Source organism: Felis catus, chromosome A2, assembly GCF_018350175.1.
Source record: "Felis catus isolate Fca126 chromosome A2, F.catus_Fca126_mat1.0, whole genome shotgun sequence".
NCBI classification, from domain to species: domain Eukaryota; kingdom Metazoa; phylum Chordata; class Mammalia; order Carnivora; family Felidae; genus Felis; species Felis catus.
This window is the reverse complement of record NC_058369.1, coordinates 9847445-9874491: the sequence shown is the minus strand read 5'-3', so window position 1 is coordinate 9874491 and position 27047 is coordinate 9847445. Positions and strand designations below refer to the sequence as shown.

Below are 27047 nucleotides of genomic sequence, written 5' to 3'. Positions count from 1 at the left end.
TCCCCTCCCCTGCTCACTCTCTTCTCTCTCCTTCCAAAATAATAAACATTAAAAAAAGCTTTTTTAAATAAAATAAATAAATACCACCCTTTGACATAGCCACCCATCATGGACCACATAACCGAGACGGAAGCTTTCTCAGAAGGCAGGCTGAACCTCCCTTATACCCCCATGTAGCCCGGCTTCAGGTCTATGTTGTTCGAATGCTGGTTGTGACCCACCCAGCTGATTTCATGACCCTGTAACGGGTCCTTACCCGAAGTTTGCAGACACGCTTCACTAGAACACTGCCGTCCTCTAGACATTCCCCATTGATAGAAGTATTCCCTCTGTGCTGTTCAATACAGAGGCCTCTGGCCACATGTGGCTATTGAGCGCCTAAGGTGTGGCCGGGGTCACCAAGGAACTGAGTTGTTTGTTTTTCCTTACGCTATTTTGGTATAATTGTAGATTCATAGGAAGCCGCAAAAATAGTACAGGGAGACCCTCGTGGGCGGCTCACCCAGGTTACCCCGCCCACTCAGATTACCCCACTAGTTACGTTTTACATGACTGCAGTACAGTATCCAGCCAGGAACCTGGCCTTGGTACAACGCGGGGGGTCTACTTCTATCTTTTTATCACGGGTGTACATTTGGAAAACCACCGCTACAATCACGATGCAGAACTGTTCCACTGCCACAAAGATCACCCTCCAACTACCCCTTATAGTAACCCCCGCCCTCCTCCCTCCCAACGTCTCTAACCCCCAGTAACCATGAATCTGTTCCCCATTTCTATAATGCTGTCATCTCGAGAATGTTCTATGAATCATACTCCACATGACCTTTTGACATTGGCCTTTTCCACTCAGTATAAATTAATTTAAATAGCTACGTGTGGTTGGAGGCAACTCTGTTGGACGGTGCAGTTCTAGAGAGTTCCATGAGATTTAGTTTCCACCGGTGATTATGCTATGATGTGACCTACAACGTGGTTGTCAGCGTCACAATTGGAAATGGGCACAGAGAGAAGGGACGCCTGGGTGGCTCAGTCAGTTGAACCTCCACCTGCAGCTCGGGTCACGGTCTCAGGGTTCGCGAGTTCACTGCTGTCGGCGCAGAGCCCGCTTTGGATCCTCTGTCCCCCTCACTCGGCCCCTCCCCTGCTTGTGCTCTCTCTCTCTCTCAAAAATAAATAAACATTAACAAAAGAAAAGAAAATAGGTACAGAGAACGCTTCACAATGAGTATTCCAGAAACTAAAGCAATTCCTCATGCTCTTCGGTCCCTGGTCCGGCCCCAGGTTCAGTGGCTCCTAGACAACTATGAGACGGCCGAGGGTGTGAGCCTGCCACGGAGCACCCTCTACTGCCACTACCTGCTGCACTGCCAGGAGCAGAAGCTGGAGCCCGTCAACGCCGCCTCCTTCGGCAAGCTCATCCGCTCCGTGTTCATGGGCCTGCGCACCCGACGGCTGGGCACCAGGTGGGCCATCCACCCCCGACAGCCGCAAAGCCCTCCCCGTCTCCCAAGTTCTCCAGGGCCTCGGCTACCCCTGTCACGCCCTCGCTCACTGGCCCCTTCCTGTCACACCCACACATCCCCACCCCAGGGCCTTTGCACCAGCTATGCCTTCTCCTTCACGCACTCTTGCCCCGTATTCTTCCTCAAACGCCGCCTGGCCCCGTTAACTAAAACTGCAGCCTTCCCACCTCCCACCTCCCTGACTCCCCAGACCGCCCCCTTCCCCGCTTGCTTTTTCTCCTTACGGAGGAGCACCATCCAACATGATTCTGGGTTACTCCCTTCTCTTGTTTCTGATCTGGCTTCCAATGCTAAAATGCAGGAGCTGCACACGGTTGGTGCTTAAATCAGGGCCTTCGAGTGAATTCATGTAGGGAGGAACAAGGAGCCATCCCACGAACCCACTCTTCCCTTCTCCTTTGCAACGCCCACGCCTCCCTGGGGTGAGCCCTGCTCATCTCTCCGGTCCAGTTCCCAGCTTAGGCGTTGCCTCATTCGCTTGCACGTGCCTGACCGTCTCTCTGTGCCACGGTTTCTTCTTCACCTGTCTGTGGAGGGTGCCAGGAGCACCCTTCAGGGGAGAGGGCTGAGGAACACGGGCCTTTGTGCGTGCGGAGCGCTCAGGCCAGGGCCCGCGGTGTCCTTGTAACTACTAGTCTACGAGTCCGTGCTGAGCTCCCGGCCCGTGCCAGCGTCAGGGGCCCAGGCGTGCCCTCCGATGCCGGCCCCGCCTTCCCAGAAGGCCGTTGGCACGTGGGGACCTCGCCTGGCACCCACAGCCCCTGTCCTTCCCCAGCGCGGCGCCCGCTCGGCTCTGCGGCACACGGGTCTCGCCCCCGGGCTGTTCGTCCCCCAAGCAGAGAGGAGGCAGGGGGGACGGGAAGGGCCCGGCGAACAACCGGAGCCCCCCACCCCGGGCGCAGCCTGGCTCTCACCCTCTGCCTCCCCCCCCCAGGGGCAACTCCAAATACCACTACTACGGCCTGCGGATCAAGGCCAGCTCGCCCCTGCTGCGACTGATGGAGGACCAGCAGCACATGGCCATGCGGGGCCAGCCCTTCTCACAGAAGCAGAGGTAGCGGGAAGGGGCGGCCCCGCGCGGGCGGGGGGTGGGGGGGCAGGGCTTGCGGGCCTGTCTCAGGGCCCCAACCGCCCCCTCTGTAGGCTCAAGCCCCTCCAGAAGATGGAGGGCATGACGAACGGCGTGGCCGTGGGGCCGCAGCAGGCCGCGGGGCTGTCGGACATCAGCGCGCAGGTGCAGCAGTATCAGCAGTTTCTGGGTGAGAGTGTCCTGGCCCGCGGGGCGGGCTCTGGGGCAGGTCCGAGGCCTCCGGGGAGCATGCACATGGTTCCCTTGTCCCCCCGCCCCCGCCGCAGAGCCTCACCGTCCCCCACTGCCTGCGGGGTGGGGGGCGGGGGGCCCTGCTGGGGAGGAGGGTGATGACAACCTGATACGATCCCGGGGAGAGGCCTGGGGGGTGGTGCGCGCAGGTAGAGGATAAAGGCCTCATGGTGTCTCCTCCCGCCTCCAGATGCCTCGAGGAGTCTCCCTGACTTCTCGGAGCTTGACCTCCAGGGCAAAGTGCTCCCCGAGGGCGTCGGGCCTGGGGACATCAAGGCCTTCCAGGTCCTGTACCGGGAACACTGTGAGGTAGGGCAGCCGGCTGGGTGGGCAGGGGTGAGGGAAGGCCATGCTGCCCCACCCCCGCCCCGTCCCTGAGCATCCAGCCTCCCCAACAGGCCATTGTCGACGTCATGGTGAACCTGCAGTTCACCCTGGTGGAGACGCTGTGGAAAACCTTCTGGAGGTACAACCTCAGCCAGCCCAACGAGGCGCCTCCGCTGGCCGTGTGAGTCCCTCAGTGGGAGTGAGGAGGAGGGAAGGAAGTGGGGCACTGTGTGAGTCAGCAGCACCCGGGGCCGGGGCAGCCAGACCTCGGCCATCATGTAGAAGGGGGGCATCTGCCCAAACCCCTGCAGTCTGGGGGTGTACGTGGCCTTGTGACCCCCACCCCGGAGCGTGTCTGTGTGTCGGTCTGATGGCGCGGGGGGATAGCACGCCTCGCTGGGCCGTCTCCTCCCCGCAGCGGGTGGGTACCTGTGCCCGTGTGACCTCAGGGGCGGGGTGGGTGTCCACAGGCACGACGAGGCTGAGAAGCGGCTGCCCAAGGCCAGCCTGGTGCTCCTCTCCAAGTTTGAGCCAGTGCTGCAGTGGACCAAGCACTGTGACAACGTGCTGTACCAGGGCCTGGTGGAGATCCTCATCCCTGACGTGCTGCGGCCCATCCCCAGTGAGTGCGCCGCTGCCGCAACCCCCACCCCCCGCCCTCCCGCCTCCCCCCTCCCCCCTGCGGTCCTGATACGCCCCCGCTGCCACCCACAGGTGCCTTGACCCAAGCGATCCGGAACTTTGCCAAGAGCCTGGAGAGCTGGCTCACCCACGCCATGGTGAACATCCCAGAGGAGATGCTGCGTGTGAAGGTGAGGGCGGGCCGAGCGGCCAGCCTGGGTGCACAGCCCAGCTCCTCCCTCCTGGCCATGGAACTGTGGGCTGGGGGCCTTGGTCTCCCCTGCCTGTTAGAGAGGCAGTTCCTGTTCCCTCAGAGTGAGCTTTGGGTGTTGTCTTTACAAAGCGGCTTCCTCAGGTGCCCACTTCTGAAACACAACCCCTTGGTGGTATTTTTGTACACGGTCCGACATCTTAAAAAAATAAAAACCAAATGCAGCTTGAAGTAGTTCTCTTCAGACGGTTTCAATGGGGGGGGGGGGGAGCACCATCTATAAGGTAACAGAATAATGGCCCTCTGCATCAATGCTGCACATTCACTGCCTACATGTGAGGGATTAGATGCGACGTGCTTGCTCTTGACCAAAAAAAGTAAAAGGAAGAAAAGGGTTGTTTTGTTGTCGTTAAAATGGTAACAAGACAGTCATACAGGACCGGACATCTGAAGCATCACCCCTGAGTGCACTGCACACTGGGGGGGGGGGGGGGGGGGGGGAGGGGTGGAAAGAGTAGAAGCTGGATCCAGGGGGAAGCCCTTCAGAACTGGCAAGACTCACGTATTCATTCATTTCTTCAGCATGCATTTATTGAGCACCTGCTGTGTGCCAGCATGGCTCTCAATGCTGGGAGCACAGCAATGATGATGAACAAAACCCCACCCTCCCTGACACTCAGAGGAATAACAATCCAAGCAATGGCCTTTCTAGGCAGTGCCTCCGAGATTGTATTGTGTCCTTTAATTAAAAATAATAACACGGGGCACCTGGGTGGCTCAGTCGGTTGAGCTTCTGACTCTTGATTTTGGCTCAGGTCACGATCCCAGGGTTGTGGGATTGAGCCCCGTGTCTGGCTGTGGGCTGAGCGTGGCACCTGCTTGGAATTTCTCTCTCTCTCTCTCTCTCTCTCTCTCTCTCTCTCTCTCTCTCTCTCTCTCTCCCTCCCTCCCTCCCTCCCTCTGTTCCTCTCCCCTCTCTCCCCTGCTCGTGTGCAGTTTTTCTCTCTCGCTCAAATAAAATTTAAAAGAAAAATAATCTGGTCAGACACATTGCATTGATATATATATATATTTTTTTGTCCCATACTTTGGGTGTCCACCCAAAGTTTGAAAATCCCAAACCCCTTGATTTCCCAACAAAAACGACAAGATACATCCCTCCCTTTTAGGAGAAAGAAAGGATCAGAGAAGTTGCAGTGTGTGGGGCAGGGGATGGCGGGGGTGGAGGTGGGTTCCACACAAGCCACAAGCCTCCCCCCCTCCCCCCGCCCCGCAGGTGGCGGCGGCCGGTGCCTTCGCGCAGACGCTGCGACGCTACACGTCGCTCAACCACTTGGCGCAGGCGGCGCGGGCAGTGCTGCAGAACACCGCGCAGATCAACCAGATGCTGAGCGACCTCAACCGCGTGGACTTCGCCAACGTGCAGGTGAGCGCGCGGCGGAGCCGGTGAGCGCGGGGCGGCCCCGGGGCGGTGGCTGAGCCGCGGGCACGTGCCCGCTCTATTATTGCAGGAGCAGGCCTCGTGGGTATGCCGCTGCGAGGACCGCGTGGTGCAGCGTCTGGAGCAGGACTTCAAGGTGACCCTGCAGCAGCAGAACTCGCTGGAGCAGTGGGCGGCCTGGCTGGACGGCGTCGTGAGCCAGGTGCTTAAGCCCTACCAGGGCAGCGCCGGCTTCCCCAAGGCCGCCAAGCTCTTCCTCCTTAAGTGGTCCTTCTACAGGTGCGCTCAGGCCCTGCGCCGTCCGGGCGGGAAGGGGCGGGGCGGGAAGAGCCTGATCTGAGGGCGGGAGGACCCTGACCTGAGGGCGGGGGCTTAGGGACGGCTCCTCCCCTCCGGGGGCGGGTCAGAATGGGATCACAGGAGGCCCCGCCTCCTCGGGGAATTTGGGACGGGAGAAGACCTCGCCCCCCTCCCCGCCCCCGCCTTCCCTGGGGCTCAGGTGCCCTTTTACGAAGGCGGAGGCGCCCTGTTGGCGGTGGGCTGGGTGATGGCCGTTTGCTGTCACTGACGGAAGCCCTTGGGGAGCCAGCGCGAGGCCGGGCCCGGGTCGCCGGGCTTCCCGGCGCTTGGGGTCTTTGCGGTACTGTACGGGGGCGAGAGGCGGGGCCGGGCCTGACGGTCTCCTCTCCCGCCGCCGCCTACAGCTCCATGGTGATCCGGGACCTGACCCTGCGCAGCGCTGCCAGCTTTGGGTCCTTCCACCTCATCCGGCTGCTCTACGACGAGTACATGTACTACCTGATCGAGCACCGCGTGGCCCAGGCCAAGGGCGAGACCCCCATCGCCGTCATGGGCGAGGTGCGCGCGGCGGGGCGCCCAGGGCGCGGGCGGCCCCCCCCCCCCCCCCGCCTTGGCGGGACCCTCACCCCTTGTCTTGCCTCCTTGCAGTTCGCCAACCTGACCACCTCGCTGAACCCCCTTGACCCGGACAAAGGTAGGCGGGGCGCGTCCCTACCCAGGGCCTGAGTCCAAGGGGCGGCGACCCAGGGGGATTGGGGCGGAGGAGGTGCCCACGGTGCTCTGGGGGTGCGGCCGCCACACGCTGAGCCGGGCCTGCTCTGTGTGCCCCAGACGAGGAGGAGGAAGAGGAGGAGGAGAGCGAGGACGAGCTGCCACAGGACATCTCACTGGCGGCCGGCGGAGAGTCACCCGCGCTGGGCCCGGACGCCCTCGAGCCGCCGGCCAAGTTGGCAAGGACAGACACACGGGGCCTCTTCGTGCAGGCGCTGCCCTCCAGCTAAGCCCGCGGCCTCCCCCCGCCCCGCCCCGCCCGCCCCCGCCCATCCACGCCAGGGTCCTTCACAGCTTCTGTGGCTTCGCTGTCACCGTTCCAGCCTCGGCCAGGGCCGGGATGGGGGCCTCCAAGACAGGGAAGGCTAGGGGGTCCCCGCCCCCAGTGGGGCCGGCACCAATCACAGGGCCGGGGCGGAGCCGCAGCTGCAAACTGACACAAAAGACGTGCCTTAAGGAACCCGCCTCCGTGCCCAGGTGCCCCGTGGGACAGCCAGCTTGGCTCCTTGGCCTCCAAGGCCTCAGCATCTCCCTCTCCCATCCCAGGGGGCAGGCAGGCAGGCCCCCCTCCCCTGTGGAACCGTTAACTTATTCAGCTCGCTGGCTTTGCACAGTCTGTCCTGGGCCCAACCCTGAGCCCCAGGTGGGCACAGGTGGGCGTCACCTGGGGACCCCCACTGTCAGCAGCAGCGCCGGGACCCCTCCCCCAGCAACCCCACCGCTCCCCACTCCTTGGTATAAGTGCAATTAAAGCCGTGGGTGTCGCATCTTCTCCAGAGCTGGGGCCTCCCTTGCCCCGCAGCCCTAGAGGGGGGCACTGCCTGGCCCGGTCGGGGGTTAGGGTGGCCGGGGGATGCCGCCTCCAGCTTCCAAAGAGCAGCAGGCAGGGCTGGGCGTGGGAGCCCCGAGGGGCCTGCTGCCGGCAGTGGGGTCCAGAAGTGCCCGCGCCCGTCCCGGCCCAGGCTGGGGGCTCCACTCCCTCAGATCCAAGACCCCAGTGTCCCAGGCCGCCCGCCTCTGGTTTGTAATGGAACCTCTGCGCTCCTCCTCTCCCAGGAGACTGTGCTTCTCCTCCGTGCAGTGCGCCCCGCCCCCCACACGACTATTGTGCGATTTTTGTGAGCCGCCTGAGCGGAGTTGGTAACTTGTTGGTTTTTTTCCAACCATCATGGCCTTATCTGTTCCGGTTTTCTCGGTGTCTTCAACCTGTGAGATAGATGTTTATGGCAAAAAGCAAAAAGCAAAAAAAGAAAAAAAAAAAAAAAAAGGAAAAAAAAGAACCTGAACCTATTGTATAAAAATCACTATTTTGTGTGCTCCGCGTGCTACAGCTTTTGGGGTGGCCCACCCCCACCCCGTCCCCCCCACCCCCACCCCGCCCTCGGGGCCTCCCCTCTCCTGGCCGTGAAAGTGTCCACGCGTGTGGTAGTCTAGTGTGCCGAGCTGTTTTCTACCTTTTTGTAGTCTTTCTTAAAACACAATAAATTCCGCTGTGATATTTGGCTACTGCTGACTCGAGGGGCCTCGGGGCTGGGGGCTCCAACTGGGCCCTGAGCGGCAGTAAAGGGAATTCAGTGAGGCTCAGAAATAAAACATTTATTACATGAAGAGGAATGACGGGCAGGGGGAGGGGATGGCCACGAGGTCTGCCACCTCAGGTGGGGGAGGCTGGGACGGGCAGGGCAGGGGAAAGGGGTCCATTCGGCCTCCCCGGGGGGCAACGTCCACACCTGTAGCCAAGGAAAGGGGCAGACGCGCAAAGAGCAAGGGCCTGTGCCCAGCGCGGGGTGAAGGTGGGCGCTTGAGGCTGGTGGGGCAGGGGGCTCCCTCCCTCTGCCCCTTCCCAACTTAAATAGGCATAAATAAGAAGCGTCCAGACTCTCAGGCCACCAGGGGCTGCCCCACCCAGCCCCCTTCCCCGCAGCCTAACACTAGTGCCGGTCGTCAGTCGGTCACCGGTCGGCCGGCCAGCCGGGGAGAGGCTGCCAGGAAGGCGGCCAGCTCCCAGGCCGCGGAGGTAGTTGGAGTCAGTGTCCAGAGCGGCCGGGCCCTCACAGCACGATCCACGTGTACCTCTCACTGTCTGCCAGAACCTTCAGCGAGCACCCTGCAGGGAAGGGGCAGAAGGGAGCCGTGGAGTCTCTGCGGGCCCAGGCTGTGGGAGGGGTCTGCCTCTCTCCCCGACTTAATTTGGGCCACACAAGGTTCCAGAAGGCAGTGAGCCCGCTGAGTTACACTGCAGGCTGCAGGCCTGCAGCCACCCAGCAAAGCTCTGCTGAATGAAGGACTGGCCGCGGTTCCCCAGGCGCCACGCCTGCCGGGTCCTCTCCAAGCCGGCCCCTCGCCTCGCCGGGCCTGCCCTCCTCCCCTCACCCCCATTCCACCGTGTTCAGTGGCACAGCCAGCGGACTCCTCCACTCAGGAACACTTAGGAATCAGCACCCGCTCCAGGCCTGGCATGGCACCAGGGTAAGGACCTCAGTCCCGACCGCCATCGGGTCGCGGGGCCCACCTTTGTGCAGCGCCTCGTTGGTCATCCTATTGACGTAGCGGCCGCTGCTCTCAGGCACCAGCCACTTCATGACCATGTCCACGCAGCTCTTGCGGTATGAGCTCCAGACACTGCCGCTGAGGGCAAGGGGGTGAGGGCTCTCATCACCCAGGCCGCCCACCCCCGTCCCAGGCACCCCCCCCCCCCCGCCCCGGCCCTGGCCCCAGTCCCACCTCACCTGGTCTGCCCCTTGACCTCGGTCAGGTCGCCTACACTGACTGTCACGAAGATGCCTGTGTTGAGGTCCCATGCCACTTTGAGGCTGGTGTGATAGGTCTTTGGTCTGCAGCGGATGAGGAGGAAAGGAGAAAGGCACGGGACCAACGGGTCCCTCAGCTGGGACCCAGGCAACCCTGGGGGGCTTCTGTCTTTGGAACAGTAATGGAGTTTGGGGGGCAGGGGAAGTCTTCTCACATCCCCACTCGCCCACTCCCCTGAAGTATCCGAACGTGGCCCGCTGCTGGGCGGGGGAGAGGGGCGTCCCACTCACTCACTCACCGGAGCTGGCCCTCCTCAGTGGGGGACGGGAACGCCAGGAGCAGCAGGCCGATGTTGATGAGGACTTGATTGGTTTCCGGGCAGACCTGGGGGGCAGGGGCGCGGGGCAGGCAGTGGGACAGTGACAGTTATTGAGGGTGATGCCCAGAACAGGGAGGCCCTGGGCACCCCTCCCCACCCCATTCCCTCCCTGGGCCCACCTCGAGGATGACAATGTCATAGTCACTGAAGGAACAAAACTGGTGGGCCCAGGTGGCATCGTGGCGGATGACCTCATTGATGACGTATTCGAAGTCCAGCGTGAGCTGCTCCACCGTCAGGTACTGACCCTGTGGGCAGCGGGCAGAGGGCAAGACTGCATCAGCTGTCACCCCAGCAGGCTCCCCAGGGGCTGCCCCTAGGCCTGCCCCCCCCTGGCACCAACCTGGACGGCAGCCCGCTCCCTCATGGGCCGCAGATTGCGGCCACGGAGATCAGTCACCACAAAGGGCAAGGAGATCTTGTCATCCTCGAACTCTGAGGGGGCAGGAAGTGGGGGTAGGGGTGGTGGGAGGCCTGGCTGGCCTCCTATGCCTGGGGCCCTGCCCCCCGGGTGGGTTCCCAGCTCACCATCCTCCGCTTCGGTCCCTTCGCTGGACCCCAGCACGTAATACAGCTTGGTGTAGTTGACGTAGCCGGGCTCAGGGGCTGGTGCCTCCGCCGCAGGGGGGCTGTCTCGGGGTACCACCTCCCCACATGGGGCCAGGGGCTCTGAGGGAGGGCGGCAGCGACTGCCCGAGGGCCCCGGGCAGGGGGGCAGCCGGGCTTCCTCCGAGGTCCCGCCCTTGGCCTCTCTGGCCCTGCGGAAGATGTCGGCCACAAACTCCTTGGCTTTGGCGATGGCGGGCGAGGGCTCAGGGGCCCCAGGGACACGGGCGGGGGCTGTTTCGGGACAGGGACTGGGGAGGGTGGGGGGCACCTCAGGGCTCTGAGGCCCAGGGGGGCTGGGAGGGGCCGGAGGGGAGGTGGTGTGGTCATACAGGATTTGGCAGAAGTTGTTCTCGCCTGAAACGAAAACAGTGAAGGGGTGGGGGGGGAATGTCAATAAACAAGTTCAAATCTAGGGCACTGCAGACCTCCCTCATTGCCCGGGGGCAGGGCGGTGGGGGGGTGGGGCGGGTGGTTCTTAGAAATCCACCTGGGGGACACCCTTCTAGAAGACTTCCCTATGCTGAAAGATCAGCTGAAAACACTCGGAAGGGGAAAAGGCCTTATGTGCGCGTGCAAACACGTGCATAAACAATACCTTCAAGCTTTATTTCTGAGCATCTACCAGATGCCACACTGAGGACGCGAGGGAACGAGACACAAAAATCCCTGCCCTTGGGGAGTTCACGGTTTACAGTGACAAAAGCTAAAAATCACCAAAGTCTGAAAACTTACTCCATAGCCCTCCATCCTCCCCAACGGGAGCCTGACTGACTTGGGCACACAGTGCCCATCTATGGGCACCATCAGGAATGTGGGCTCGCCACGGACAACCCCAGTGTGTTCAGGGAGGAGCACTGTAGCTGAGCCCTGGGCCCTGCCTGCACCACCTCCAAAGGACCCCCCCCCCCCACAATCAACACTGAGAGGGCGGGGGCTGTGTCCTCCCAGTTCAGAGACTGGGGAACGAGGCTCAGAGGGAAACTTGTCCAAGGGCACGCTGCATGACAATGCAAACCAAGGCACTCCTGTCCACCAGAGTGGACGACGGCCAAGTCAAAACTCCCCCTTTGTGTAAACACTGTCCTATGGCGAGGTGTTAGACACGGGTGACGATGTCCCCCTCACCCCAGTGTGCACAAAGCTGAATCCTGTCCCACGTGACCTTTCCTACAGGGACCCATAGCCACAAGTACCGGGGGCAGGTATCGGCCTCAACCAGGCCTGGGTTCTGGAGAGGGCCCTGCCCACAGTGGCACAAGCAGCCAGGGAAGGAGGCCCCTGCATGGGCCTGGGGACAGGACATCCTGGCCCTTGCTGCTTTGTGGCTTACTTGTATACATTTAATCCTTTTTTTTATATCCACTCCACTCCCTCTCCCGGGGACAACCGTTTTAATGTACTTAGTGGGTGTCTTCTTATTGACTCCATTCTTACGAAATCGGGACGTAAGTGGTGCCGTTGACTGGTGACAGATCTCCTTGGTTTCTTTTGCGTTTGGATGTGTCTTCAAGGCATGCTCCACAGACACGCGTGCTGGCACGCTCAGTGGACTGCCGATCCAAGGGAATCACTGCCTTGTCCTACCTCCCCGATCCCCAGGGATGGACGCCAGGTAGCCCCTACCACCAAAGCCTTGGACGTGCCCGGGCTCAGGCCGGGCTGCGGTCACATTGTTGCCCTGTGGCCCTGAGGGTGCAGGTGAGGCCCCAGGGTCCCCCATCGCCGCCAGTGGTAACATCAACCAGCTTAACATTAGCTACTCTTAACATTAGCTACAAGGGACATCACCTTGTGACTTTCACTGGCGTTTTTCCTATTCCCGAAGACATAAGATGGCCTTCTGTCTACCAACTGAAATTTTAAGTGACCGTTTCTGCTCGAAAAGGGCACTGCACTGTCCAGCATGGTGGCTGTGGCCACATGGGGCTACTTGAGCTCAACTAAAATTAAATAAAATTTAAAAGTCAGTTCTTGGGTCACTCAGCCGCTTCCAAGTGGCTACCGGTGGCGGCTGGAGCGGACACGGCAGATATAGACCATCATACCCCTACGGAAAGTTCTAGTGGACGGTGCCGGGGTGGAGCATGGCTAGCTTCGGATCCCGTACTCCTGCTGTCCAGCCGTGTGGCCCTGGACAAGGGACTCCACCTCTGCGTACCCCGGCCTCCTCATCTGCCGTGGGGGGCAGTGACAGGACCACCCTCGGAGGGCCGCTGGGCGGAGTCGGCAGGTCACGGGCTCTGAGGCTTACAGCCCGTGCTCGGCCCATCGTTGGGCCCGGGGGCCTACCTGCCGAGTGGACCGAGACCGCACAGGCCACCAGAGAGTAGCTGGTGTTGAGCAGCACCACCTGGTCCTTCTTGAGCTGGAAGGCGGGCTGGAAGGTGGGGAAGGGGTAGACCACCTGGTACTTGGTGTGCAGCATGAAGCCGTGCCGCAGGCACTGCGCGCTGGGGTCGCCTGCAGCAACACAAGCCACCCAGGCTCACTCCCGGCCGCGGGGCGGGGCGGGGCGGGGCGGGGGGGGGGGGGGGGAGCAGCCCGCACCCCGAGGCCCCCGGCCCGCTCACCCGGGTGGGCCCGGCTGGCTTCCCGGCAGGCGGCGCAGCGGCCCGGCGACGGCACCGCCACGGTGCTGATGTAGATGTCTCGGTGGTTCTCGTCACTCATCATCATCATGTTCATGAGCATCCCATTGGCCGAGCGGGTGCTGGGGGCCGGCACACCTTCAGCGGCCTGGCCCACGCACCACCCTCGCCGGGCCTTCCCTGTCCCCGGGTCTTACTTGAAGCCGAAGACGATGACCTTGGAGGCATCGCTGGGCCACTCGCACACGGTCAGGTACAGGTCGCTGTAGATCTCCTCATCCTGGAAGAGCCGCACCTGCCGGACCTGAGCAGCATGGTCGGGGTCGGTATGGAGCCAGAGCAGGTAGGGTGGGGGGAGAGGGGGCCCGAGGCTGCACGATGCTGGCCTGGAATCCGAGCTGGGGCTGAGCTGGCAGGAGCGCCCTTTCTGGGGGTGGGGGTGGGGGTGGGGGTGGGGGTGGGAGTGTGTGTGACTCCAGCCAGGGAGTCTAAGCAGCCCCTGTACCGTAGCCTCTGCCTTCCTGAGGACGGGCAGGGGAAGCTACCCTCACAACTAGGGGAAGCAGGGAGGCGGCCTGGCACGGGAAGCAGGGCCCTGGCCCAGCAGGGAGGAAGCTGATAGAAGCCCTGCCTCACAAAAGGGGACCCTGCTAGACACATCGGTTCCAAGCCGGCTCCACCCTGAAACCTGTCCACCTCCCTAGGCTCACGTGTCAGCTGGTCTGACAGCACTCACCTGCTGGAATGGGGGGGTTCCAGGAGTCAAAGTCAGGGTTAAGCGAATGGGGTAGCAAAGCTAACGGCTCCCCCCTGGCCTGAGCCCGCCGTGTTCCGCAGGCTAGATGTTGAGCCGAACCTCACGAGGGTGCTGCTGTCTACCCGCTTTCAACTATAAAAATGGCAATTTCGTGTGGCTTGACCTCACACGTGGTAAGTCCTGACAACGACCTTAGGAGTACAATTTCTCTGCTTTACAAACAAGGAAACTGGGGCTCAGGGGTGCTGTGATCTGCGGGTCCTGCTGCTGGAAGGGACAGCCCAGCACCGGGCCCAGCCCTACCAGTTTGAGCTTGCTGTGGACGTTGAACTCCCACCAGTACAGATGGTAGATGTAGAAGGAGAAGTCGTCATCCCCGCTGCTGCTGGTGTAGGAAAGAACGTAACGGCCGCACTTGGAAAAGCCCAGGAAGATGTGTCTGTGGGGGTGGGGGCAGAATGGCCAGGTCAGGGCCAGCCTCCCACCCCACCCAGCCACCCCCCTGCTCGGCCCAGCCTCACGCAGCCTCACCCTGCGTAGAGAAAGTCCTCGTCCACAATGTTCTTGAGGGAGACGCAGACCCTGGGCGGCAGCTTCCGGAAGAGGCGAGGGGAGAGCTGCCCACTGATCTGGGGAAGGGGTGGCCCTGGCTCTTAAGGCACCATCGCCCCCAGTCCCCTCACTTAAAGCAGAGTAGCACCCCCAAATTCTCGCCCAGACACATAGGCCCCCCCCCCCAACTATGACGGTCAAGAGGGGTCTGAGCTCCGGAAGGTGGGAATAGCTAGGGAAGATGGCTCAGCTGGGCCTCATTTGAGCCTCACTCTCCACGACGGACCCATGCCACCCTCCCAGCCTCACATCTCTTCAGTCTCAGAGCCCCTCTTGCCCAAGCACCCAGGTCCTGAGGACCAGCACTGGCATCACCTCCTCCAGGAAGGTTCCCCAGTCAACCTTGGTCACAAGGGGCCACACTGGCTGCCTTCCTAAAGGCTGTTTCTGGTGGGTGTCCTCCACCACTAAAGAGGCTTGACCAACCGCACTCACCTATTCCTGACCCACTAGCCTGCACACAGGGTGCTCAGGGCCTTTGGGACAGCCCTGGCCTCAGGGACAGGTGAGGCAGCAGAAGGGTGGGGCTGACCAGTGACCTTCCAATTTCTGCCCAATTCCCCCTTCTCAATTAACCTAGCCGCCTTCCAACCGACTCCCTCATCCCAAAAACTTCAAGGAAGAATTTGGGGGGGGGACAGGCAGGCACAAGCTGGGTGCTAGGGGATCAGAGCACCCGGGTCCTACAGCCCAATCTGAGTGAGATACTTGGCCTTGCCCTCAAGAGGTTACAGTCTGATGGGAAACAGCCCTGTCTGGGGAGCTCTCTGGCACACTCTTCAAGGAGATCCCCGTCTGACGGAACAGCCCTGTTGGGGAGGCCCAGGCTGACGGGAGACACAATCCCAGTCCAGGGAGCTTCCAAGCTAAGGGTGGAGCCACAGACCAACCCAGGGAGCAACCAGGCTGAGGGTGGCGGCTATCCCTGCCCAAGGAACTCGTCAAAAGGAGGAGACACGGCCCTGCCCTCACAGAGTTCCCAACCTAATGGAGAAGGCACTCTCGCTACCCACAGGGAAACAGTTCTGCCCAGGTTGCTGCTGACCTCATAGCAGATTCACATGTCTGCCCTCCCGGAGCTCCCAGACTGATGGGAGATAGATACGCGGACACATTGTAAGTTTACAGTCTGATGGAGAAGACAGAGCCCTGCTCAGGAAGCTCCCAGTCTGAGGGAGAAGACCAGGCTTTCTCCAGGAAGATCCCTCCCATTCGATGGGGGAGGCAGACACAGGTACAGGAACTCCCAGCTCCCGTGTGGTCAGAGCCGGGACAGAGAGAGGAACACCAGGCAGAGGAAGCCCAAAGCCGGTAGCAGGGGCTCTGCCAAGGGGGCGGAAAGGCTCCATAACGGAGGGGCCATGGGAGCAGGGTTTTGAAAAACGAGTCTGACCCTGGATCGCCCCCTTTCTCCTTATTCCTCCAGCGACCCCCCTCCACCCAAGCTCTTTCCCGGCCCCCTCCAGCAGCTCTTCCATCCAAGCCCCCTACCGCGGACCCCGCCCCCAGCCCACTCCATCCAAGCCCCCGTCCCAGCCCCCTCCATCCAAGTCCGCTCTCCTGGGCCCCGCCCAGCCCCCTTCCTCTGAGCCCCCTCCCCCGGGGCTCCGCCCCCAACCCCTCACCCCGCGAACTCCCTCCCTCCCTCCCTCCCTCCGCCTCCCTCGTCCCTTTTCCCCACCCTCCAGCGAGCTCTCCCCAGACTCCAGGCCTCACCTTGACCCGCTCCAGCTGCTTGAGGACGTGCTCCCGCCGCCGCCCCGCTGCCCGCTTCCCCCCGGCGCCCCCGGGGCCGCCGCCGCCGCTCCCGGCCCCGCTGTTCCGCTCCGATTTCGAGCTGGGCGCCATTTTCACCCCCTCCCTCCACTTCCGGAGCAACCGGCCTTTTCGTCCCACCCCCGCCTCCTCCTCATTGGCCCTTTCTCGGCATTGCGGCCAGTCTGTTGGGTGAAAGCCCGCACTTGGGGCCTCTTCCCGCTACGCCTGTCCATCAAAGCGATCTCGGCACTTGATTGGTAGAAACGGCACAACCCCCGTGGTCCGCCGCCGTATCCCCGCCTTTCCGCAAGGACGCACCCATCAGAGGCCCCATTTGCGCCCCTTGCCGAAATGACTTTGACCGGATAGGCGAAGGCCCCTATCCGTCTCGGCGGCGTCACGCCCCCCTGCGGCTAGTGGGTTTCCATGGAGACCGCGGGCGGTCCAGGCCTGTGGGCGGGGCGATGGGAGTCTGTGGTCCACAAGGGCCAGAGTCCCCAGCCTAGTGATGTCGGCGCTCTCTGCGGAGGTGCAGAGGCCTGACAGTATCCTGAGACCACCAGGGCAGGCCGAAGAAAGGGATTTGCAAAAAAAAAAAAAAAAAAAAAAAAAAAAAAAAAAAAGATGAGATTCGATTAAAAACATCTTTCGTTGAAAGTAGGGACGGCCTGGTGGGATGACGATGACGATAATGATAGAATCTATCGCTTATATAGCACTTCACATGTGCAAGACACGGTTCTGAGCTTACAAACAATTCTATGTAGTAAGTCGCTGTTGTGCCCATTTTACAGATAACAATACTAATAATTGTTGAATGCCTGCTGAGTATCATTTTCATATGTGTTAGCTCATCTAATCTTCGCAACAGTTTTGTAGATAGGTCCTTTTTAAAAAGATTTTTTTAATTTTTTTTTTTTTTTAATTTTGTGAGAAAAAGACAGGACGTGAGCAGGGGGAAGGGCAGAGAGAGAGGGAGACACAGAATCCGGAGCAGGCTCCAGGCTCTGAGCCATTAGCACAGAGCCCGACTCAGGGTTTGAACCCGTGAGCAAGATCATGACCTGAGCTGAAGTGAAACGCTCAACTGACTGAGCCACCCAGGCGCCCCTAGATAGGTCCTTTTATTACGTCCATTTTACACAGGGTGAAACTGAGGCTTACCGTGTAGTGCCCCTGAGTACCTGGCACGCATATGCCTCAATTATGGCTGTAATCAGAGAGGGAGTGAATAGATCTTGCTCTTTGTACTCTCTCAGCCTCATGAATGCATTCCGTGCATTCATTTATGCAGCAAATATTTCTTGAGCACCTACTATGTTCTAGGTTCTAGGGATACAGCAGTGAACAAGACAGATGGTAAAGAAATAGATTTCAGTTACCTAATTCGAGGTAGGCTTAGACATCAAAGAGAGGAAGAAGGCTGCTCAGGCCAGCTAGAGAGAGGTCCCCATGCAGGTGAGGAGGAGGAATATTCCAATAAAGACAAAGCCTTCAAAGGGATGAGGGTGACATGCCTGAAAGACCCCAAAAAGTCCAGTTGGGCCAAAGCAGGAATAAGCAAGGAAGAAAGTAAGCAAGTCAAACAGACAAGGACCGGGAAGTGGGTAGGGAGTGTCGGGTGAGCAAGATAGTTGGATTTTACTCTTAAGCATAAAGTGGAGCCTCTGGAAGGTTTTTAGTAGAAGATGATGGAATCTGATATGAGATTTAAAAGATCATTATGATCGGGCCGCCTTGGTGGCGCAGTCGGTTGAGTGTCCGACTTCAGCCAGGTCACGATCTCGCGGTCCGTGAGTTCGAGCCCCGCGTCAGGCTCTGGGCTGATGGCTCAGAGCCTGGAGCCTGTTTCCGATTCTGTGTCTCCCTCTCTCTCTGCCCCTCCCCCGTTCATGCTCTGTCTCTCTCTGTCCCAAAAATAAATAAACGTTGAAAAAAAACAATACATGGTCAAAAAGATCATTATGATCCATGCAGCACCTGGCTGTCTCAGTGGGTAGAGCATGCGACTTTTGATCTCCAGGTCTTGAGTTCAAATCCCACATTGGGCAGAGAGATTACTTTAATTAATAAATAAACAAAGAAATAATCATTGTAATCCAAAGAATTAAATAAATACCCATGAGTTCATACTGATGTAAATAAATGAATAAAAAATGGGCAGGGGGCGGGCACCTGGGTGGCTCAGTTGGTTAAGCATCCGACTTCAGCTCAGGTCATGATCTAACAGTCTGAGTTCGAGCCCTGCGTCGGGCTCTGTGCTGACAGCTCAGAGCCTGGAGCCTGCTTCAGATTCTGTGTCTCCCTCTCTCTCTGCCCCTTCCCCACTCATGCTCTGTCTCTCTCTGTCTCAAAAATAAATAAAAACATTAAAAATTAAAAAAAAAATGGGCGGGGGGGGGGAAGAGACCATTCTTCCATATAGAAGATGTTCAATTAATAGATGTTCAATTAATAAGTGTAGAAAGAATGAGGGAAATAGGAAATTATCATCAGGCAAACACCACAATTACAATTTGCAGCAGGCGAGATCTACCAATGAGTGCTAAAATTTGTGGATGAAACTGGAAGGAGAAACACCTACCCTAAAAGTATCTCTCCCAAAATATTTACTAACTACTGGGTTTTTTTAAATATATGTCCACAGATTATTTGATATGCCTCCTTCCGGGAGGTGGAGCTTAATTCTCCACCTTGTTGGGTGCGGGCTGGATTTAGTGACTTGCTTCTAAGGAATAAAGTTATGGGAAGGGAAGCAACGAACTTGACAGTGGAGAAATCTGGCAGACATTACCGCAACCAGGTAATCAACATTGTCATCATAGCGATGAGTCATGTGCCCGGACCCTTGATATGATGTGATGAGGAGGACACATCACCTCCTCAATATCGTCACTTAAACCCCCAAACTCAATCTAGTCGTGAGAAACCATCAGATGTTCGTCCCAACTCAAGGGACAGTCTACAAAGACCTGACTAGGATACTTCAAAAACGTCAGGATCACGAGAAACAAAGCCTGACCAAGAAACTGGCACGACTTAGAGAAGTCTTAGGAGACATGATAAATAAATGAAATGTGGTGTCCTGGATGGGACCCTGGACCAGAAAAGAAAAGGACATCAGAGAGACAACTGCTGTCACTCATATTAAGCCTGTAGTTTAGTGAACAGTCTTGTGCCAAGGTTAGCTAACCTCTTAGTTGTGACAACTGTACCGTGGTTATGCAAGATGTTCCCATTCGGGCCAGTGGGGAATGGGTAGACAAGAACTTTCTGTGCCTCCTTTGCAAATTGTCTTAACTCATTGAGCTGCCATATTAAAAATGCTGTAGACTGGGTGGATTTACACCCAAATTTGATTTCCCATAGTTCTGGAGGCTGGGAAGTCTAAGATCTAGCCAATCCTAGGTTGTATATCCTTGCTATATCCTCCCATGACTGAGAGAAACAGCGAGAAAGAGGAGAGAGCAAAGGCACACGAGCACTGGCTCCTTTATAGGGCGCTAATCCCATTCATGAAGTCTCCATCCTCATGACATAACCACCCCCAAAGGTCCCACCTTCCAGTACCATCCCATCGGGGCTGGATTTCAACCTATGCCTTTAGGCAAGGCACAGACATTTAGTCCATAGCACAAATCTTCTGTAAATTGAAAATTATTTCAAAATACCAAGGTTTCTGAAGAGAAGACTCTTCAAAAGTTCATTTGGCTTCCGTGTGGAGGATGTTGAGGGGAAGAGGGGTGGTGGGGCAAGAATGGCCTCAGGGAGGCCAGAGGGACAGGTTATGGTGGCTCGGATTCGAGTAATAGCAGTGAAGACGGAGAAAAGCGGCTGTATTCGGGGCCCATGGGTCATGTTCAAGGACCGGGTATCAGGGTAGAGATAAGAAGTAGGTTTCAGGGGCGCCTGGGTGGCTCAGTTGTTTGGGCCTCTGACCTCGGCTCAGGCCATGATCTCGCGGTTCGTGGGTTCGAGCCCCGCGTGGGGCTCTGTGCTGACAGCTCGGAGCCTGGAGCCTGCTTTGGATTCTGTGTCTCCCTCTCGCTCTCTGCCCCTCCCCCGCTCACGTTCTGTCTCTGTCTCTCAGAAATAAATAAAAATGTTTTAAAAAAAAAAAGTAGGTTTCAGTTACTCTACATCCTTGCCAATATTTGTTATCTTCTGCGTTTTTTAAAAAAGTATTTATTTGGGGCGCCTGGGTGGCGCAGTCGGTTGGGCGTCCGACTTCAGCCAGGTCACGATCTCGCGGTCCGTGAGTTCGAGCCCCGCGTCAGGCTCCGGGCTGATGGCTCGGAGCCTGGAGCCTGTTTCCGATTCTATGTCTCCCTCTCTCTCTGCCCCTCCCCCGTTCATGCTCTGTCTCTCTCTGTCCCAAAAATAAATAAACGTTGAAAAAAAAATTTTTTTTTTAAAAAGTATTTATTTATTTATTTTGAGAGAAAGAGATAGAGAGCAAGCAGGGAGGGTCAGAGACAGGGAGACAGAGAATCTCAAGCAGGCTCCGCGTTGTCAGTGCAGAGCTCCGTGCAGGCTCAAACTCACAAACTGCGAGATCATGACCTGAGCTGAAACCAAGAGTCTGACACTTAAGCGACTGAGCCACCCGACTTCCCTGGTTATCTTTTTTTTTTTTTTTTTTTTTTTTTTTTTTGATAGAAACCATCCTAATGGGTGTTATCATTGACGTTTTTAAAAATGTTTATTCACTTTTGAGAGAGAAACAGAGACATAGTGTGAACAGGCAAGGGGCAGAGAGAGGGGGACACAGAATCCCAAGTAGGTTCCAGGCTCTGAGCTGACAGCACAGAGCCCGACGTGGGGCTCGAACTCACGAACTGTGAGATCCTGACCTGAGCCCAAGTCGGACGCTTAAGTGGCTGACCCACCCAGGTGCCCCTCCTTTTTTTTCAAGTTTATTTATTTCGAGAGGGAGAGAGATTGCCCATGTGTAAGGTGGGGAGGTGCAGAGAGAGAGGGAGAGAGAGACTCTCAAGCAGACTCCACACAGCACAGAACTTGACACGAGGCCTGAATCCACAAACCATGAGATCATGACCTGAGCCGAAGTCAGACGCTTAACTGACTGAGCCACCTAGGCGCCCCCTCACTTATTTTAAATAGGCATTACCTTTATACACTCTTAAATTCAACACGGAGGAGACATAGAATGGGCCGTGAGCCCGTGAAAAGATGTTCAACATTATTAGTCGTCAAAGAAATACAAATAGAGTCACAATGATATAGCAGGACATACCCACCAAAATGGCTAAAATTAAAGACTGACCACAAGTGTTGACAAGGGCTTGGAGGAACCCTAACTCTCACAGCCGCCAGTGGGGGTGCAAAACGACACAACCACGTTGGAAGGCAGTTTGGCAGTCTCATAAAAAGTGAAATGTGCACTTACTGTGTGATTCAGCGCATTTCAGTCCGATGTATTCACCTGAGAACGTCTTTTTTTTTTTTTTTTTTAGATTTTATTATTTTTTTTTTTACATAATCTCCACAGGCAACGTGGGGCTCGAGCCCACAACCCCGAGATCAAGAGTCACACGCTCCACCGACCGAACCGCCCAGGCACCCCTACCCGAAAGAACTTTTAAAAAAGACATGTGTCCTCAAAGACTCGGTCAGGACTGGTCATGGCCATGTTATTTGTTAATCGCCCAAAGTGGGAAACGAGTAAAAGTGTATCAACACGTGATAAATAAATGAGTAATAAACTCACGTAATAAACAAAATGAAGTACTGTGCACCTAAAACTCACGTTATATCTCAATTATATCTCAGTTTCTAAAAAAAAAAAATGTTCAGACACTTAACTGACCGAGCCACCTAGGCGCCCCAATATCTTTTCACTTTATGAAAATGATCAAAACTGTCAGCCTCGCTCTGTACCCTTTTTCTCCTCACGAGATTAGCCCTACCCACACTAATCCATGTAATGGTTTGAACAGTGACCCGCAAAACGGTATCCTGGTGTCCTAACCCTTAGAACATGCAAATATGACCTTATTTGGGGGGGAAAAAGACGCAATTAAGTAAAAGATCTTGAAATGAGATTATCCTGGATTAACCAGCTGGGCCCTAAATCCCACGGCCAGTGTCCTTATAAAAGAGAGGAGGAGGAACACAGACACTCTCATGGAGGAAAAGTCCACATGGAAACCGAGGCAGAGATGGTCCTGACACAGCCACAGGCCCAAGAACGTCAAAGATTGCCAGCAACCACCAGAAGCTGGAATAGCTACAAGGAAGGAGCCTCCAGAAGGAACAGCTCTGCCAACACCTTGACTTGGGACTTCCAGGCTCTCTCCACAGGTCCAAATAAATAATCTGGACTTCCGAAATGAATAAATGCCTGCTGTTCTAAGCTACCTTGTTTGTGAGCATTGGTACGACCGTTCCAGGAAGCTGATACATTACGTATATAGAGTGAGTCCCTTGTGTGTCCTAAACCTGATTCTCTATTTTTTTTTAATGTTTATTTATTTTTGAGGGAGGGAGAGAGAGAGAGAGAGGGAGACACGGAATCCGAAGCAGGCTCCAGGCTCCAAGCTGTCAGCACAGAGCCCGACATGGGGCTTGAACCCACGGACTGCGAGATCACGATCCGAGCCGAAGTCAGACTGAGCCACCCAGGCGCCCTTGGTTCTCTATTATTTTAACAGGAACATGTTTGGTTTGTTTATTCCCCTCTTAGGAGATTATTTTTCACTTGTTCACACGACATATGTTCACCGCTCACCTGGTTTGTATTCGACACTGCTCTAGGTGCTGAGGGACAGAGGTGACTATGGCCAAGTGCCCCCCTCCACAGTGGGGGAGGACAGCGGACGGTGGGCAGATATGTAAGTCAGGATGTGAGAAATGCCAGGAAGAAAGGTAAGGCAGGGAAGAGGAGAGAGAGAGAGAGACAAAAATGTTGCTTCTGATTGGGGGTTCTGGTGAGGGGCCCTCCGAGGAAGTGACGTGAATTAAAATCACCAGCCGTGTGTGATCCCACGCGGCAGAGAATTTTCACTGTAACAAACGAGCCTACAGGGAACTCTTGTATGTGTCTGTTACCGGCTGTGTAAGAGGTTTTCCAGAGCAGATTTCTGGTCCTTGGGTGTTGCGGAGAGAGTAATCCTCCAGATAGTCCCCTTGCTCCTCCCCAAGCCCCTACCCCGACCCCCACCTTCTCTGTCCCTTGCAGTCAGGCAGGACCACGTGACTAATCCTGGCCAGTGAAACGCAAGCAGAAGGTACTTCTGGGTGGAAACCCTGAAAAGCTGACTTGGGAGTCCTCTCTTTTCCACGGAGCCAGCAACTGTGGGGGCTGCTGTTCAGGACGGTGCGGCTTCTGGTGGACTGGATCCCTGAGTGACTGTGTGGCTCAGAGTGACCCTGCTGAGCCGTTGAGATCAGATTGCGTGAATGACCAACTCTGGGGTTAGTCGCTGACCCTTGGGGCTGCTTGTTACGCAGAATGATCTTGCCTGCCCATCTAATACCCACAGGAAACCGAACCAATAACGAATGTATCTACATATATGTGTATCCGTATGTGATATATCTTATCATGTATATATATATCCTTTATATATAGATAGATATGTGTATATATATCTTTTTATATATAGATAGATATGTGTATATATATCTATCTTTTTATATATGCACATGTGAAACAGAACCAGTAAGATATCCATATCTAAATCATCTATATCTATCTTATCATGTATATGTTTATCCTTTATTCTTTATATATATATCCTTTTGTATGTACGTATGTATATATCATTTTATATATATATCTTCCTCTTTCAATCTATTTATAGACATAGAATTCTATCTCTATGTATTGATTGATCTATCTACACCTATATCTACACCTATTAATCTATAGAAAGATTTAGGGGCACTTGGGTGGCTCAGTTAAGCCTCTGAATTTGGCTTCGGGTCATGATCTCACAGTTCATGAGTTCAAGCCCTATGTCAGGCTCTCTGCTGTCAGCGCAGAGCCCATGTCAGATCCTCTGTCCCCCTCTCTCTCTGTCCCTCCCCCGCTCTCTCTCCTCTGTCCCCCTCTCTCTCCGCCCCTCCCCCACTCTCTCTCCTCTGTCCCCCTCTCTCTCTGCCCCTCCTCTGCTCTCTCGCTCAAAAATAAATAAACTTTGGTTTCTTTAAGTCGAGAGTGATGCCAAGGCCGTGATCGATTTGATCTTCAGTGCTCACCTGCATGCACCCACCCACCTTTGCCCCCCATCTTCCTTACACCGACCTGGAAGTATTTTTGGCACTTGGGAGACAGCCTTCGAGAGCTCGTCCGCTGTCTTCCCCGTGTTGGCCTCACTGACAGAAATTCCTTTCCTGTTTCATCACCACTGGTTTCCCTGCCTTTGGATTTTGTCACCGGCGAGCAGCGGAAGCCGGTGTATTTGGGAACCCCTGGAGCCCGGTCTTCTAGCACTCCTGCGCCCCTGGCCTCACTTTCTCTGCTTTCTGTTCCGTTCAGCCCCTCCATGGACTGGATGATGCCCATCCATTTGGGGGAGGGCAATCTACTTCACTGAGTTCACAGATTCAAGCGCTAATCTCTTCTGGGAACACTGTCACAGATGCACCCAGAAATCAGGTTTAATCTGTGCAGCCCATGGGCCAGTATCACTTTAGAGTATAACCTTTCACGGGACCTGTACGGTTAACCATCACAAGTACACGGCAGGCACATTTTCGGTTTTACCAGATACTTCCAGGTTCGTCCTCTCTTCCGGACCCTCCTTCCCCATGATCTTTGCTGGCTGTCTTCTGCCCACCCCTCGGCCATCAAGCTTTTCTCAGCGGTGTCCCTTGGGTCTCCCTGTTCGTTTTCTTTCCTTTTTAAAAAATGTTTATTCATTTTTGAGAGAGAGAGAGGGAGTGCATGAGCAGGGGAGGGGCAGAGAGGTGGGGAGGGACAGAGGATTCGACGAGGGCTCTGTGCTGACAGCGCGGAGCCTGGAACGTGCTTCGGATTCTGTGTCTCCCTCTCTCTCTCGGCCCCTCCCCTGCTCACACTCTGTCTCTGCCTCTCTCTCTCTCAAAAATAAATAAACTTAAAAAAAAAATGTATCCCAGCTTCTTGGTGATTATTTGCAAAATTTGCACTAATTTGAGCATGTTGTGTTATGAATAAGCAATTTTCATTCTAAACTTTGGAGGCCACAACTTAAATAACTATGCTAATTTTAATCACGAATTTGGTGACTATTCTAGTTGTTTTGACCCTGTTTCTTGACTTGGCTCCCACGTGCGCCACCCCCCATGTGGCTCCCCGCGTGGCATGCCGTGTCCTTCCCTCCTCCAGGCTGTGATTACATGTGAATAATAAACCAACACCAGTTTTTTCTATCCAGGGTTGGCTGTCACGTGCGTGGCTATCTTGTATCATTTAGAGCAGACCCCTCCTTCACCAACAGGGTGGGTAGGAGGTGATCAAAACACTCATCATTGCCGGGATGGCCTTCCATTGTCTGTGACACCCAGGTTGCTTCTATCTCGTCCCTCCACCATTCAAGAATAGTGGTCTTGACGTCATGGCCCAAGATGGCTGATGGAGTTCCAGCCATCACACCCACATTCCAACAGTAGGGAGGAGAAACACACTCCTTTTTCCTCAAAGTGGCACATACCACCTCTGTTTACACAGTCATATGGTTGTACCCAGCTGCAAGGGAGGCTGGGAAATGTGGCACTTTATCTTAGGCAGCCATAGGCCCAGATAAGTATCAGCGATTTTATGAATTTGGCTCAGATCTTGAAGGGCTAATTAGCCAGATGAAGGCCGATTGAGAAGTTTGGCCTTAGCCTGGGTCTTGAGGTTGAATGCCTTTCCTTTCCTTCTTTCTTTCTTTTTTTTTTATTTGAGAGAGAGAGAGAAAGAGAAAGAGAAAGAGTGATCATAAGCAGGGAAGAAAGACATAGAGAAAGAGAGAGAATCCCAAGCAGGCTCCACACTCAATGTGGAGCCTGACATGGGGCTCGATCCCACGACCCTGGGATCCTGACCTGAGCTGAAATCAAGAGTCGGACGCTCAACCAACTGATACCCAGGTGCCCACCCCGTTTTTTTCCCCTTTCCTTTTCTAATTGGGAGACTACATTTCTCATCATCCTCTTGCCCTCTTTAACATCAACCCCCACCTCCTCCTCATACGCCCCAGCAAGCAAAATGAGACCAGATTGCTGCCCTAGCTGCCCACAGTGTTCCTGCAACTGTCCCTTGTCCCCATGACCCTACAGTCCTCCCTACTCTGAGATCAGAGCCAACACTGCCTCCCCATGCAAACCTCTCCCACACACACAGACACCATCCTCCACGCATGCATTCCATGAAGGTGTCATAAATGCTGATTATGCCGGGCTCTATATTCGTGGACCATAGTCCTCCAGTGCTGTCCCTGCAGAACTCTTTGTTGGGTAGCGGAAGGCTGGACCAGGCAGGGCAGGGCTAGGAAAGGCAGGGCAGGGCTGGGCAGGGCAGTGCAAGGTAGAGGAAACGGAGTTTGTCGCAGGGAGATAAGGCCAGCAGGTCATTTACAAGAGCACTGATTAGGTTCCTAGCTAATCAGCGCGGTCCATCCTTCTGGCCACGGGGACTGGTTCCAGACGGACATGTGACCAAAGCTAGGCCAATGAGATTGAAACTTGAGACTTTTCAGTTGGAGTAAAGCTCAGAGTGTGCCCATGTTGCTGCTGGGGATATCTTGGCACTAAACAGAGAAGCCTGCTGAGAGAGCTAAGAGGCAAAGGATCAAACGAGGATGTCATTTGAGCCGCTGGATCCAGCTATGCCTGAATGATACATCCACTGGATGTTTCTGTTCATGAGTCCATAAATGCCCTCGTTTGCACCAGCTAGTCTCGTTTGGGTTCTCTGTCCTTTGCAACTGAAAGAGGCCTGCCAGAAGCAGCTTGGTTCTCACCGGGGCCAGCATCAAGGCAGCAAATTCAGTAGCTCTGTGAGGCTTAGTCCCATTACTCTGCTGGGGAGACTGAGGAGATTCCGAGCTAGCAGCCACTGGTTCCACATGGAGATCTTGGGCTGA

At 56.1% G+C, this 27047-nt stretch overlaps 2 protein-coding genes across 17 annotated transcripts in view; one reads left to right on the top strand and one right to left on the bottom strand.

Moving 5' to 3' along the window:
• The window catches only part of RFX1 (regulatory factor X1), a 32347-nt gene extending 24331 nt beyond the window's left edge, over positions 1-8016 (top strand). For 15 of the 16 annotated variants that reach the window (XM_045046837.1, XM_023246195.2, XM_045046809.1 and 12 more), the window contains 12 exons: positions 1285-1466; positions 2461-2580; positions 2670-2785; positions 3038-3156; positions 3246-3355; positions 3645-3796; positions 3889-3986; positions 5283-5432; positions 5518-5726; positions 6152-6305; positions 6396-6441; positions 6579-8016. In XM_045046837.1, the coding sequence (XP_044902772.1) occupies positions 1285-1466; positions 2461-2580; positions 2670-2785; positions 3038-3156; positions 3246-3355; positions 3645-3796; positions 3889-3986; positions 5283-5432; positions 5518-5726; positions 6152-6305; positions 6396-6441; positions 6579-6748 (1626 nt within the window). In that variant the 3' untranslated portion in view covers positions 6749-8016. The remainder of the gene's footprint in view (positions 1-1284; positions 1467-2460; positions 2581-2669; positions 2786-3037; positions 3157-3245; positions 3356-3644; positions 3797-3888; positions 3987-5282; positions 5433-5517; positions 5727-6151; positions 6306-6395; positions 6442-6578) is intronic. The other variant, XM_023246189.2, reaches the window with a different exon arrangement.
• A 77-nt stretch (positions 8017-8093) lies between these two features.
• On the bottom strand, positions 8094-16087 carry DCAF15 (DDB1 and CUL4 associated factor 15). Its single transcript, XM_023246201.2, has 13 exons — positions 15931-16087; positions 14134-14231; positions 13906-14041; positions 13043-13149; positions 12828-12967; positions 12547-12717; positions 10177-10611; positions 9992-10083; positions 9768-9896; positions 9568-9653; positions 9248-9352; positions 9031-9146; positions 8094-8625 (listed from the first exon to the last, which is right to left on the bottom strand). Exons 1-13 carry the CDS (start codon positions 16060-16062, stop codon positions 8570-8572), a joined length of 1803 nt encoding a protein of 600 aa, XP_023101969.1. The 5' UTR covers positions 16063-16087; the 3' UTR covers positions 8094-8569.
• Positions 16088-27047: the final 10960 nt, after the last annotated feature.

Bases quoted from the DNA above. Each gene is read 5' to 3' on its own strand.
- DCAF15 (XM_023246201.2), bottom strand. From the start codon at position 16,062: ATGGCGCCCAGCTCGAAATCGGAGCGGAACAGCGGGGCCGGGAGCGGC. The intron at 13,150-13,905 runs GTAGGGCTGGGC...CATGCTGCTCAG, and splicing joins TCCACAGCAAGCTCAAACTG to GTCCGGCAGGTGCGGCTCTT. The intron at 10,612-12,546 runs GTAGGCCCCCGG...TTTTCGTTTCAG, and splicing joins GGTCTCGGTCCACTCGGCAG to GCGAGAACAACTTCTGCCAA.